The 14,054-nt window shown below is 46.3% G+C and overlaps 1 protein-coding gene across 1 annotated transcript in view; it reads left to right on the top strand.

Moving 5' to 3' along the window:
* Positions 1 to 14,054, top strand: part of PLEKHD1 (pleckstrin homology and coiled-coil domain containing D1) — an 87,454-nt gene that overhangs the window by 63,117 nt on the left and 10,283 nt on the right. Inside the window, exons 6-10 of the mRNA XM_019519157.1 lie at positions 5,922 to 5,974; positions 9,557 to 9,651; positions 11,411 to 11,504; positions 12,434 to 12,612; positions 13,423 to 13,555. Coding sequence (XP_019374702.1) covers positions 5,922 to 5,974; positions 9,557 to 9,651; positions 11,411 to 11,504; positions 12,434 to 12,612; positions 13,423 to 13,555 — 554 coding nt within the window. The remainder of the gene's footprint in view (positions 1 to 5,921; positions 5,975 to 9,556; positions 9,652 to 11,410; positions 11,505 to 12,433; positions 12,613 to 13,422; positions 13,556 to 14,054) is intronic.

The raw sequence follows: 14,054 nt of genomic DNA, 5'->3' as shown, positions 1-14,054 counted from the left end.
AAATATCAACCCCGCCCCCCCCTAAAGAATGTTGTAATAGAAAACTATTGCCTTTTTAAGTCAGTTGGTGAATTTTGGCACAATACTTTTCATCAGCATTGTTCAGTTTGATTTGTTTCTATATTCTGTGTGTATGTATAACTTTTATACATTGGATGTCAGTTTTATTTCCATTTCATATTTTTGTCAGCATTTTTATTAGAATATAAACAGAAATGTTCAACAACTATTTTTATAAAAGTTGCAATAATGCTGATGAAAAGTATTGTACCAAAATTCACCAATTGATTTAAAAAGGCAAGTTTTCGCATTAAATTATTTGTTTTCACACACACAAATGTATTTTATGAAAGAGATAATTATATATTTCAACCTAGCAAAACATTTATATTTTAATTCTCAACCAGTCCTAGTTACGTAGGCCAGGCCACAGTACAAATCTATGGACTTGAGCCACAGCTGGGATTGGATCCCATCTCCTGACACCAGCTCCCTGCTCTAAGCCCTTGGCCTTGCTTTGCAGTAGGGCTGTGCAATGCTTTGGACCATGCTTCAGATCCAGACAAGCTTCGGACACTTTGGCATCTGAAGCAGCATGTCCGGATTGAAGCGCTAGTTTTGTTAGGCTTTCTGAAGTTGTTTGGAGCTTCCAAACTGCTTTGGAGCTGCTTCGGAGATCTGGCCATAGGGTATAATGGGGAATCAATGAAATACCTATAACTTTGTGGGTTTTTTGTCCGATTTGGATGAAATTTGCAGGGGTAGTAGCCTCTGCTGAGAGTATGAAGCCTGCCAAGTTTCAAGAAGATTGGTGCAGGGGTTTGGGGGGAACTGCACCCCAAATTCTTCACCACAGGGGGTTGAAAACTGTAGGGGTCGTGGTCCCTGGCAAGGCCACAAAGCCTGCCAAGTTTCAAGGTAATAGGTGCAGGGGTTTGGGGGGAACTGCACCTCAAGCTGCTGACAGGCAAAACTCATGACATAGATGACCCTGTGTGTGTTAAGGTGCAGTGGGTTGAAAACTGCAGGGATGGTGTCTCCTGCTCAGGCCACAAAGCCTGCTAGCTGTCAGTGAGATAGGTGCAGGGGGAGTCTGGCTTCTGGGGCCGTGCACCTCTGGCCACTGACAGCCAAAACTCACGACATGGGTGGCACTGTGTGTTAAGGTGCAGTGGGGTGAAAGCTGTAGGCCTGCTAGCCCCTGCTGAGGCCACAAAGCCTGGCAGCTGTCAAGGAGACAGGTGCAGGGGGGTTCTGGGGATCTGCACCCTAGCTGCTGACAGACAAAACTCATGACATGGGTGCTTGTGCAACTGACTGTGTCTGTCTTGGGGCAGTTGATTGTATTGATTATTTTGTCTCCTTAGTCTGTGGTTTTGTAGGTGTTAATCCATGCTCATTAACTCATTATGTAGTAGCTAGGTACTGTGTATTAAGCTGGTCCCTGAGTGAATCATGATTAATAGGTAAGAGTAAGAGTAGCTTAGCATCCAGACGTGCAGTAGTAGTTCTCCCCTCCACCTTGCCCTCCCCCATGCCCCGAGACAGACAGTTGCACAAGCACCCATTTCACGAGTTTTGTCTGTCAGCAGCTAGAGGTGCAAGGCCCCAGAACCCAGAAACCCTGCACCTATCTCCTTGACAGCTGGCAGGCTTCATGGCTGCAGCAGGGGCTACCATCCCTGCAGCTTTCACCCTGCTACGCCTTAACACGCTGTGTCATCTATGTCACGAGTTTTGCCTGTCAGCAGCTTGAGGTGCAGTTCTTCCCAAACCCCTGCACCTATCACCTTGAAACTAGGCAGGTTTTGTGGCTTCAGCAGGGGCCACCACCCCTGCAGTTTTCAACCCCCTGTGGCATAACACATAGATGTGACATGAGTTTTGCTTTCAAGAATTTGGGGTGCAGTTCCCCTCCCTGAACCCCTGCACCAATCTTCTTGAAAGTTGGCAAGCTTCATGCTCTCAGCAGAGGCTACCACCCCTGCAAGTTTCATCCAAATCAGACAAAAACAACAAAGTTATAGATATTTCACTGATTCCCCGTTATATCTTATGTCCGGATCTCCAAGGTGGCTCCGAAACCTTGAAGTCACTTTGGCCAGATCGAAGCAGGAACCTGGTCCGGAGCTCTGGATCGGATCCATGACATCTGAAGCGGTCGGATCGGAAGCTGGATTGAATAGCTGCCTACTCACACAGGCCTACTTTGCAGCTTTCATAGAATAACTCAGAACTGACTTGGTGGGATGTAGCTATTAATATTAATCAGTTATTTAGTATCCAGTTTTGTTTAATAAGCTTTGCCTCTTGGTAGCTAACATAGATATCATTATTGATTGAGGACCCCCAAGACTCACAAAAGTGAGAGAGGTTAATATAACACAGATTTATTCACAAGTCCAAATAAAAGAGCACAATTGAGATCTAATGAAGGAGATGCAAAATGACCAGTATTCATGTTTCTCACTTAGTCTTTTACTGGAAAGCCAAAGCAGGTGAGACAGTAAATGGCTATCATTCTGATTTTCCTTTCTTGGTGGCACTATGACCAGGAAGCATCATTTATAGAGCATTATAGCTACTTCATATTATATACATTTGAACTTGGGATTGGTTCTTTTCCTTATTTAACCTTCTGAAACCCACTTTCTTGGGGGTTTCTGCTTTTTCATAAGTGAATTATCTGTTTGCTTATTGGGGTGTGTGAAATGGGCCCTATTAGATTTGGATTTGGATTTGGCCCGAATTGGGGACAATGATTCGATTAGTTGATTCAGATCACTGTCCCCAATTCAGAGAATCAGCGATTTGGCCATAGACACAGCTTTAAATGTTTTTTCTACATTCCTTGAGGTAGCAGCGGGGCTCATGAACGCTGTGATGCTGGGGCAGATGAAGTATCCCACAGAAGTATGTCCCTCCCCTTCCCCCTCCCTCCGCATGCTTGGCAGTGAACCTGGAAGTGGACCGGAAGTACTTCCAGGCCACTTTTGGGTCCACTGGGGATCACACTGGTGGCCCCCCCTGACTCAGTGATCAGCTGTGGGGGAATCCAGGTGCCCCCCCCACCAGACCCAGGAGGTACCAGTCACTTGGGGGGGGTGCCCCACATGCTCCCCAGTGGACCCGGAAGTGGACTGGTCCACTTCCAGATCTGCTGCTGAGCATGCTGGGGAGCCCCTCACACTTCTGTGGGACACTCCATGCGCCCCAGCATCACAGCATGCACAAGCTGCCTGCTACCTTGAGGTATGTAGAAACAACATTTAAAGCTGTGTCTGTGTCTGAATTGCCAGATCATTCCGAATCTCTCTAAATTGATTTGAAGGGTTCCAATTTGATTCTGAGAGATTAAAGGGTCTTCCGAATTGATTTGGATTCAGAGATTCGGCCACCGAATCAGGCCAAACCTCTGCCAAATTGAATCGGGGACTGGAGTTTTGCTCAGCCCTATTTGCTTCACATTGTTATAATTTATAATCAACTGTGGTTTATTTTTTCCAGTTATTATCTCCTTCACTTCCCAAATATCCATTTTGCACACATGCCTATGGTGTTTGGCTCAGGATTTTCATAACTATATAGGTTATTTACTCATGTCAAGGGCTTAATAAGCCTCAGGCCTAATGTCACTTATGTCAAGACTCTAAAGGACAAGTCTCAAGGTCCCATAATATCCCTGTTTGTGTTATTGCTTTAATGCCTAGGATTACATTAGACATAAGTTGGAATATTGTGGCAGGGATGGGACCAGGAAATACGGGAAAAGGAAGATTTTTGTGGGTTTCTTTTACTGCTATCTTTTTGTGTAATTGATAGAGATGTTAGACCCTTCTGTAGGATATTTCTAAATCCCCATGTCATTCTTTCTCAGTTTGTTCCCCTAGCCCATCTCATGTAATATAATAGCATTATCAGATTCTTTAGAAAGCCAGTAAAGATTTGTGGGGAAGAATGTGGTAGATCTGTATTCTCCTTAGATCACTGTGATATGATCTTAAAGAAAACATCCATTCTTCTTCCAGGCTTCCCCCACTAGTGCCCAAATATCCCCTCTGCAACCATCAGAGCAGAATAAGAACGTACAGTCTGTTCCCAGAATGCAGCCAGGCATAAGGGAGGAGACACCTTCCCTACTAACTAGCAACTATATCATGGGCTCTTGGTCCATGGCAAGGTTGTTCAAAATATCGTCACACCTGGTCACTTCTCTTTGACAGCTGTTACTTTGTACTGCTGAGACACCTTTCTTATTAGCCTCATGTTTTGTGATCTGTGTCTTATCACTATGGAAAGTTTTGACATTGTGGAAAGTTTCTGGCCACAAAGAGATCAGATCAGAGCTATGAGGAGAAGCAAATGCTGCAAAATTTCCTATCCTCATCTCTCATCTTCAGGACTCACCACTGGTGTCCAGCCTTCTCCTTCAGGATGGGGTGCTACACAGTTTGGAGGGTTGTATCCAGAAGTCAGGCAGTGCAGGACCTGGTCCTCCCAAGAAGGGGCAGGATTTGAAGGACAGAGAAGAATGGACACATAGCCAACAGCACCATCTGGCAGGGTGTAGTCACCACTTTTGCATGGAGTGGGAAGACAGCTTTGGGTGCAACTTCTAGCACTAAGGGGATATTGCTTTCTGGAGGGGGAGGCAAAGGGAAGGAGTGGAGCAGAGCTTCTCAGAAAGACTATAGTAATATTATTTGTATTCCTGGAGTGATCAGGACCCCAGTGTGTTTAATAATGCCTAGCTCTAGTATAGCACTTTTCCTAGGTAGGTCTTTGACAGGAGGTCAGTATCATTATTCCTCTTTTACAGATGGAGAAACAGAAGCACTGAGAGAAGTGACTTGACCAAGATCATGCATTGGGCCATTGACAGAGTTGGGATTTGAACCCAGGTCTCCTGAGTTCCAATCCAGTGCTTTATCCACTGATGCTCTAAGTCTTAATTCCAGCATATGTAGTAGCCCTTGGGATAGACTTTGTAACAAGTTAAATAGGAGCTTTTCAGAATAAGAACTTTTGGGTAGAGACCTCCCAGTTAGGAAGGAGCATGGATGGCTAGGTGATCCGATTTCTCACATGAATTCCTCTGAGGCTTTAAGCTTTTTAAGACAAAAGAAACCAAACTTACTTGTGGCATCACACCAAGAGGATTGGAAAGCACTGTTTCTTCAGGCTGGCTAAGCCAACAGAGAGAGCACATCACACCATAAGGATGACAGTGCATTAAGGCACAATTATTATCACCCACCTGGACAGCCGGTTGCAACCATAGCAGCAACAAGCAGCGGGCATTCAACATGTATGAGACAACAGTTAATTAGGGAAGAAAAGGTTTGGGTGAAAAAAGGGATGTGGTTAGCACAGCAGTGAGCTGATGAAGGCAAGATGAGGCAAGGGGCAGCCAGCAGTAAAAGCAGGTGGTTTAAAGTCATGGCCCTAATGTCTATTGCTAGTGTAAGGAGAGGGTGTGGCCTGCTAGTTGGGGTGACAGGGAATCAGGACATCTGGGGTCTGGTGCTGCCACTCTCTGTGTTTAGTCTTGGGCAGGTCACTTAGCCTTCTGGTGCCCCCACTTCCCCATCTGCAAAGCAGAGGTAATGATATGTTCCTGCCCCAGATGAGGGTTTCTTTGTTAGCAAGCTGTACAAACCATGGGAGGGGACAGTAACAGGAGTGCAAAGTATCACTAGTGTTCATTCATGAAGTATTTGGCAGAAAAATGCTAAAAGAAAATCCCATTATGTTACCCTGACCTTGGTATACTCCTGGGCAGATATATATATAATACATTAAAGGAATCTTCATTTTCAAACTTCATGCAATCTGTGTCCTGGCTCAGAAATACCACACTGAATAGAGATTGTTTTTCTGTTTTTCTTGCATTTGGCCTGTGTGTTTGTATTTATTTGCAGATAAGTTGATGGAAGAGACAGAGGAGCTGTGTTTGCAAAGGGAACAGAAAGAGGTGGGTGCTCATTCCAAAAACCAATCAAATGGGCCCCCTTCCTTCACCTTGCAGAGCAAAGGAACTAGAATTTGGGAAAATTGGTTCATCTGAGGAGGTTGAGGTAAGCCAGGGAATAGTCAGTTAATCACCATGCTCTAAATCTTCCTTGAAATGATGGTCATATCGGAGAGATGGGGGCCAGCACTAGGGTCTGCCCACCTTTATTGATGTATCTCTCCTTATACCACTAGGCCCCCCTTCCATGATGCTAGGAAGCCAGTCACATTTAAGGAACAATGGCCTCAGGTTGAAAGTGACTGTGCCAGGTAATGCTGACACCCATTTGACATGCAGCCTGGAGTAGGAGTGGCTGTAGGTCAGGACTGGGGTGCAGTCAGCAGAGCTGGAACAGCTGCTGGTGTTTCAGGAGAATATAGAGGTGTTCTGGTAAGACTTGTTGGGCATCTTTCTCTCCCCAGCCCTGCCTTAGACTTGCCAGCACCCCTTAGTCTTGACCTGCAGTACCCACACTCCTTGAAGTTATCAATGGAGGGAGACAGGTAGTTAGGAGAGAAGCTCCAAAGGTTTGGGTTCAGTTCAAATAACTACCCAAAAATTCAGATATGTAGAACACTCATCCAAACTGCATGCATCTTGAGCACCTGCTTGCCCTGATTGCAGTACAACAAGACTCTCGCACAATAGGCTAGGCTCTCCTCCCACCTGCTGATACCTCCTTGAGACAGGTGTAGGGACCAGGTTGTGCAGGCATCTTGTCCTAATAGGCTGGCTACTAGGGGAAAACTGAAGGCAGAAGCTGGCGGACCTGATGATTTGTTTAGGTCCTTTCTGACCCTAAGTACTATGATACTATGACCAGAGCCACACAGGGGGTACAGGAGCTACAGTCCAAACTACCAAATCTGAGGGGGAATTCCAGAAGTAGAGGCTGCATTGGGGACCAAGTTACTAAAGCTGGGAAATGTTGTGTGACCACCTGCCTGAAAGCACTTTACAGCCATGCTGTGACACATGTGTGGCTGCAGAGTGCTTTAGAAGTGGCTGATCGCACGACAAGTTAACTCTAGTTTAATCGAGGGAATCAAATGAAGGGACTCCAAAGTAGAGCATCTTAGGGAACTTCTGTTCTCTAGGGTCGGTCTGTCAACATAATCGGGCCTGGGCTGATGCAGCTCAGTCTGACCCCTGGTGCTGTCTGCAGGAAGCAAGGGAGGGGGAGGGAGTTGTGGGCTGGGGTTTGCCTGGCCTGAACTGGAGGAGGGGTAGGTAGATTGGAGCCCCCACCCCTCACTTTGCAGCCCCTCCCCAGCCCCCTCCAACTCAGGTCTGGCAAACCCCAACCTGCAGCTCCCTCCCTCTCCCTTCCTGCAGACAGCACTGGACCTGCAGGGGAAGGGGGCTAGGAGAGAGAGGCTGCAGGCAGTCTTCTCTATTGGATCAGGTCCAAAGTGGAGCTCAATTTTCTATTCCCAGTAGCCAACTATCTGTTGGGTTGGGGCTGGGGGGGGATCTCTCTAACTCATAGTCCTTCATGTGAAGTGCCATGAGTTAGAGTGGGGACCTGCATGTGTGTCAACACCCCCAGAGTCCAGAAGTGAAGCCCAGCAGCATCAGAAGCCAGAACAAAACACAAGATCCAGGGCAGCTTACCACAGCACACCTTCAGGTAGAACTGCTGAATAGTCTGCAGCTACAGGTGGACTTCAATAGGGAGACTGATTTCCCCAGCAGCCAACCCGGAGGTCCCAACAGTGGCCAGCTGGTTCATCAGCCAGGGTGGGGCTGTCAATCAGAGTCTTTGGCAGGTTTGACCAACTGGACAGCTAGTCCAGGTTGGGCTGCCAGTTAGGGCCCTGACAGTGGGGGTGGGTCAGGGAACTTCAACTCCCTCTAGCGTCTTCAAAAGTGGACGGCCCAATTCTTTGTCCTCTAAGGCCAATCTCTTCATAGAGTCATAGATGCTAGGGTTGGAAGGGACCTCAACAGATTATTGAGTCTGACCTAGGCAGGAAAGAGTGCTGGGGTCAGATGACCTCAGCCAGATGCCTATCCAGCCTTCTCTTAAAGACCCCCAAGGTAGGGGAGAGCACTATCCCCCTTGGAAGCCTATTCCAAATTTGGCCACCCTTACCATGAAGAGGTTTTCCTTGATATCTAGCTTAAATCTGCTCTCTGTCAGTTTGTGACCTTTGTTCCTTGTTACCCCAAGAGGCGCCCTGGTGAACAGAGTATCTCCTATCCCTTGCTGTGTCCCTCTAATAAATTTGTAAAGTCAAGCACTTCCACCCTACTAGTTATCTTACCCATCCTATGCCGTATGGTGAATTCGATTGATTGGTGGTCACTGTCCCCAAGGTGACCACAAATCTGCAGCTCCTCTACCAGGTCCTCTCTCGTAGCCAACACCAAGTCCAGTAAGGCATTCCCTCTAGTGGAACTGGATACTGTCCTGCATCAGGTGAAGGTCCTGCACGCAGGTTAAGAACCTATGTGAACGGTTGGATTTGGCTGACTGCTCCTCCCAGCGGATATCAGGGTAGTTTAGGTCCCCCATGACAGCCACGTCCCTAGACTGTATGGCCTCTCAGAGCTGCCTTAAGAATTCCAAGTCTAGCTTTTCCTCTTGGTGGGGTGGTCTGTAGCAGACCCCCACCACCAAGTCCCTTTCCCCTCAACCTCCATGTATCCTAACCCACAATGCCTCAACTTTCTCCTCCTCTGATCCCATTTTAATTACGGTAGATGTATAATGCTCCTTTTACAATGCTCCTATTGTTCCCTTCGGTTAATTTGGGAGAGGCTGGTTAGTAGGTCTGCTACACATCTCATAACAGTGGAAAGGGGACCTTTTTACCATGTTACTAAAAGAGTGTTGAAGGACACTGGGGCCTGTCTCTCTTTTTGCAAAGCTAGCCATGGGTTGTGTAATGTTTAAAGAGCTGACAGGACCAAGTGGAGTTTCTAGGTGTCCATTAGTAAAGAACGAATGTACATATGATCTGCATGAGTTTACCTGTCCGATGTTCTAAGGGTCTGCAGAGCTTTGCAGCCAAGTTTCAGAAAACATACATGTTTGAATCATACATCTGCTGTATAGATACAGATTCACAATGGAATATGTTGTCTGGTTCAAGCAAGATTGAAGGATATTCATGAGGCTGCTGTAGGAGCACCATCTTTTGATTAGGTCCAGTACAATCTAAGCTGAAATGCAAAGAAGTCTTTTTCTGTATGGTATAGTCACATGCCCCTGTATAAAAGGAACACAGGTGGGATAAAACACAGCCGTTCTGACCAGGTGTCATTGCTTCATCCAGATTGGGAAAAGAAGTGACATATTGTTTATCATTGAGCACAGACAGCAGTGATGGCTAAACACCCTTTGGCTAGATAAACAGTGCAAATGCCTAACTGTGTATTTCGTGTTTTTGCTGCTTTGGGTATGTTATTAGCCTCCATAAGGGCTAAGGAGAAGTCTAAGTAAAGGAGGTCATGTTTTTCCAAGAGCAGTTCAAATAAAACATGATGCAGGTTACTAAATGTTAAGCAGTGCACTTATATCTTCCTCTTGCCTGTCAGGAGTTGGAGCGTCTTAACCAGGTGCTGGAGGCAGAAAAGCAGCAGTTTGAAGAAGTGGTACAGGAGCTACGGCTGGAGCAAGACCAGATTAAACGGTAATGAGGTCCAGGCAGGGAGAAAACCAGGCAGAGGAGTGAGAGGGCTGGCCCCCTCTGCTGGGGGAGGGCAAGCAGCCTCTGTTGCACTTGCGTTCTGGCCCTCACCTTCTTGATTTAGAAGAGTATAAGTAGAATGGCAGCATAAGGCTCACACAGTGTCTATCAGTGCCATGGGGATGGCCATAGGTGTAAGTATATACTCTTGAGTAGGGCCATCTTTTCCCTTTCAAGTATTTACAGTCCTGGCATGTGAAAGCATGTTTGTTTCTGGCACACATAGACTACATCTCTTGGTAGAGTGATGCTCTGGATTGGTTTGGATCCTAAAAGTGTCAATTTTATCAGCAAGGCAATATCCAGCTGTCAGACTGGGAAGAGAAGTGGCATATCACAGCAGTGGAAAGGGGACCTTTTTACCAAGTTACCAAAAGAGTGATAAAGGACACCAGGGCCTGTTTCTATTTTTGCAAAACTGGCCATGGGTTGTTTAATGCCCACAAAAAGCTGACAGGACCAAGGGGAGTTTGCTTAAGCAAATCCAAAGAGAAGCACTGTCATTGCAATGGGGATTCTCCACTTCTGCTGGAGGTGAGAGGAGGCTGTATCTCTGGCTGGTCCAAGCATCCAGTAGTACTTCTGATCTGAGGTTCCACATGGTAGCCTCCTATTTCATGTGCTGCATTCAGGGACTGATGGAGGATTGTCTTATTTTCTACAGGAGAGTTGTCAATTGAGCCATAGCGTGTTTATAAAGTTCCTGTGGTGACCCCAAAACAGCTGCTGAGAAACAAGACCTGCCTTCTTGATTCAGCTACACCTTAGCCACAGGCTGAAAAAATGTTGTGTGGTCACCGGTAGAGCAGTGCAGTATTCTATATGCTGTACCGGGGCCATCCAACTAAGCAGCTGTAAGCCACACACCACCTGGGCTGCATCAGCATACGCTGCAGGCCACACACTGCATGGGTACTCTTCTCTGACTGCACAGCACTATACAGGTGCCCTGGCCTGTTGGTTCCTCCAGCACCATGGGTGGCATCATGCCATACCACTGTGTCCCCAGGGGTGGGGAAGGAGTAGAAAGCTGGAGAAGGCAAGAGGAACCCAGAGAGCCTGGCTGCTGCTGTAGGCAATAGCAGCTGAGTGGGAGCCCAGGGGCTGCAATTTAACTTCTCGTGGGTTGCATGCGGCCTCTCGGCCACCGTTTGGGGAGCTCTGTACTATATAATGTAATGAAAAGTAAAAAAAAAAAAAAATTGAAAGTGTCTTAGAAAGGAGCAATCTGTTTTGTTTCTATACTGTCAACATGGGATGTTTCAGCTTTGTTACTGTTGTTTTTTTTACTCTGAAATAGAATTTTGGCAAAATCGATGTGATTTTGAAAATTATTTTGACAAAAATGCATTTTTGACAAACTGCTCCACCTGAGATTTTCAGCAAATTCTAGCTGGTAACTGTGGTTATGTCCCCAACAGCAAACAGACTGATTTCCCTACCCCACTCCACCCCCACTCATTTAAAGGGCCAGAAGGAGCTAATCTTTATTAACAATTTTTAATGTATTTAAGACATAACATATCTAACATTCTCCAGTCAAAGTATACGCCTGGCATTTCCACTTTTTGATGGTATCCTTTACAAACTAGCAGTACAGTGTCTTATATTAATGGCCCTAAAATCTACAGCCTCCAGTTGTATGAGTGCAATGTCTGACATTGGAAACACACAAAAGTATGTTACCATTGTTTTATCTTAGGGAGCTAGAGCTGACAGCCCGGTCTCTCAAGGGTGTGGAGGAAGAGAAAAAGGATCTGCGAAGCCTGACAGAGTCCTTACAGAAAACACTGGAGGTGAGTGCTTTTTGGGCAAAGTCCTATTGAACAGAACAGCAATTAGATGAGTGTCCCATAGAAATTATTCTGAAAGCTTTTAGAGTGCAATAGAGAATAAAATCCATCTGCAATGGCAATGATCCATCCTGTTATTCTTTAGTCAGGATATATGGACGTATCCCTTCAGGGCAGGGAGGAAGCTGTCAGGGGGCCACTGAAGGCTGCCACTGCCTTGACCCTAACCCTGGTATAAATCAGAGCCACCACTGAGTATGGTTCTGTGAAGAATCATACATTGGCAGAGAATTTGTGGAGTAAAGCAGAGCTCTGTCACATTCTGCTTCACCTCTCATGACCCCAATCCCACAAAGGGCTAAAAGGATGACTTCTGAGTTTTATGCTTTCTGAGGAGCTCTTCTTTCTCTACCCCTTCCCAGACACTGTCAGCTGCAGCCAGGATCTGACTCATAATTTTGTACTGAATTTTGCAGGATGGTCCAAAACATATGGTAAAAGAATCTAGTTTTGTATTCCATTCTAATGGATTTTAGAGTAATTACTGTAGAAATCTATTGGTTTAATCTCTGTGATTCTACATGGCTTTTCCATAAAGCAGGGCCATCTTGCTTTGCTTTATCTCTTCAGCTCACTGCTGGGTGGTTTGAGTTCAGTTTGAGCATAGGGCAAAAATTCTGAGTGTGGATCTTTCCTAGGCCAGGCTGAAAGAGAGAGCACTATGGTGATTATTGACCCCAGAGTTGCAGCTGAGAAGAGGAACCCAGAGTTTAGCTGGGTAAGGAAAGGAGGTAGACAACAGAAGGAAGGAAGGGCAACAAGGAAACTTTTGAGAAAAGGCAAGCAGAAAAGTGTCTAGCAAAAGAACAGCAATATTTGGAAGCTGGAGACCTGGCTGGAACTAACATGATCTGTTCCTACTCCTTCCCAAGGAGCTTTCTGTGGAAAAGCAAAGAACCCTGGAGTTGTTGAAAGAGAATGAAAACAAGCTTCAGCCTCTCCCCAACATTAGCAAGCAGCAAAACCCCAGCTGGGGTCTGCACAGCAACCTCCGCCAGATTGAGGAGAAGATGCATCAGCTTCTGGAGGAGAAACTCCTAGCAGAGAGGAGGTGAGGATGAGAGTGATGGTGGGAAAAGGCTCTTGCAGAATGTCAGAGAAGGAAGGGGCTAATCTAGCCCTTGCAGAAGAAGTGTGATGCCAAGAAGAGCCGCTGGAACCTATTTTCAGACCTAGAACCACGATAAGCACTTCCCCATTCATGTTGACCCAATGTCCATTTTCTTCAGGCCAACAACCTAGACAGCGTGGCTAGATCTCTGGTAGATTCTGCTCCTGGGTTCTGGCTGAAGGCAGTAGAGCGCTACTTGGGCAACTGGTTCAAATTCAGTTTGGGTCAGGGGTGATGAATAATGGTGACCCTGGGATGGCATTGCTTTGTGATTGCCAGTATCAAATGACCTTGGTGGCCATCTAATTCTCACTGGTCAAATGCTCATATTGCAGATGTCTCTCCCTTTTTGCAGTCTCTGCAGAGAGGTCAAGTTGTGACTGGACCTAGCTGAACTCCTTTAATGTCTAAAGTTGTTTCTTTCAGAGCTGGGTGAAGGCATGTGGGCCTAGCAGTAAACAGGAATCCCATGCAACTGTTGCACCTGTTCTATGGATAAAGAATATTAACCCTCCAAAACTCAGGGGTCCTTTTCAAGTGCTGCACTTGCCTGTTTAAAAAACAGAATTTCAGTGCCAAGGGAATGCCCCAAAGTGAAATGTGTGCATATCCAACAGAGGCCAACTGTGTTTGCAAGAACAGTTTTCCACCAAGTTTCATTTCCTTCCTTCCTTGCTTCCTTCCTTCCTATGAGCTGAGCTTGTGGGGGACAGGCCTTCCCTAATGTCGATGTGGCATTCTGTGTGGCAGGATGAAAGAGAATGAGGAGCGGTCCCAAGCCCTGGAGCAGGAGCGGGAGTTTTACTCTTCTCAGTCACAGGCACTGCAGAATTCACTCTCAGAGCTGACTGCAGAGAAGCTGCAAACAGAAAGAGACCTCAAGGTACTGTGCTTGTGGCCCACTGACTCTACCCCTACCTTGCAGTCTATTGCCTCTTCCACCCCTCTTCACTGTCCTCCCTACCATTAGACTCTCTCCCACTCTATAGGTGAAAGCAGGAGTGGCTGGAGAAAACTTATACCATGCCCCATAAATCATTAGGCTTAGGTTCTGATCTACCAGCAAGGTGTATTCTAGTGGGCATGACCATGCCCTGAGACTGCTCTGCCTCTACAACCAGATACTTTGTGCAGGACCTTGTTCAGGGCAGAACAGGAAGCCTGTGCTGCCTCTGAAAAGTACCATATGAATTATAGGAGTGCTCTTGGCTGCCCCACTTCAAGAATATTGCAATAAATGGACCAGGCAGCACAGTTTTGGAAACCTTTGATTTATTAGACTATGAGACTGTCCCTTCCAGAAAGACAGAATGCCATCCTTGATAGAGCATCTGGTATTAGCCAAAGGGCAGAGGAGATGGGATCTCTCTCCATCTTGTCAT

This window comes from Gavialis gangeticus, unplaced genomic scaffold (assembly GCF_001723915.1).
Source record: "Gavialis gangeticus isolate Ggan-Ray unplaced genomic scaffold, GavGan_comp1, whole genome shotgun sequence".
NCBI classification, from domain to species: domain Eukaryota; kingdom Metazoa; phylum Chordata; order Crocodylia; family Gavialidae; genus Gavialis; species Gavialis gangeticus.
This window is presented reverse-complemented; position numbering and strand designations above follow the sequence as displayed.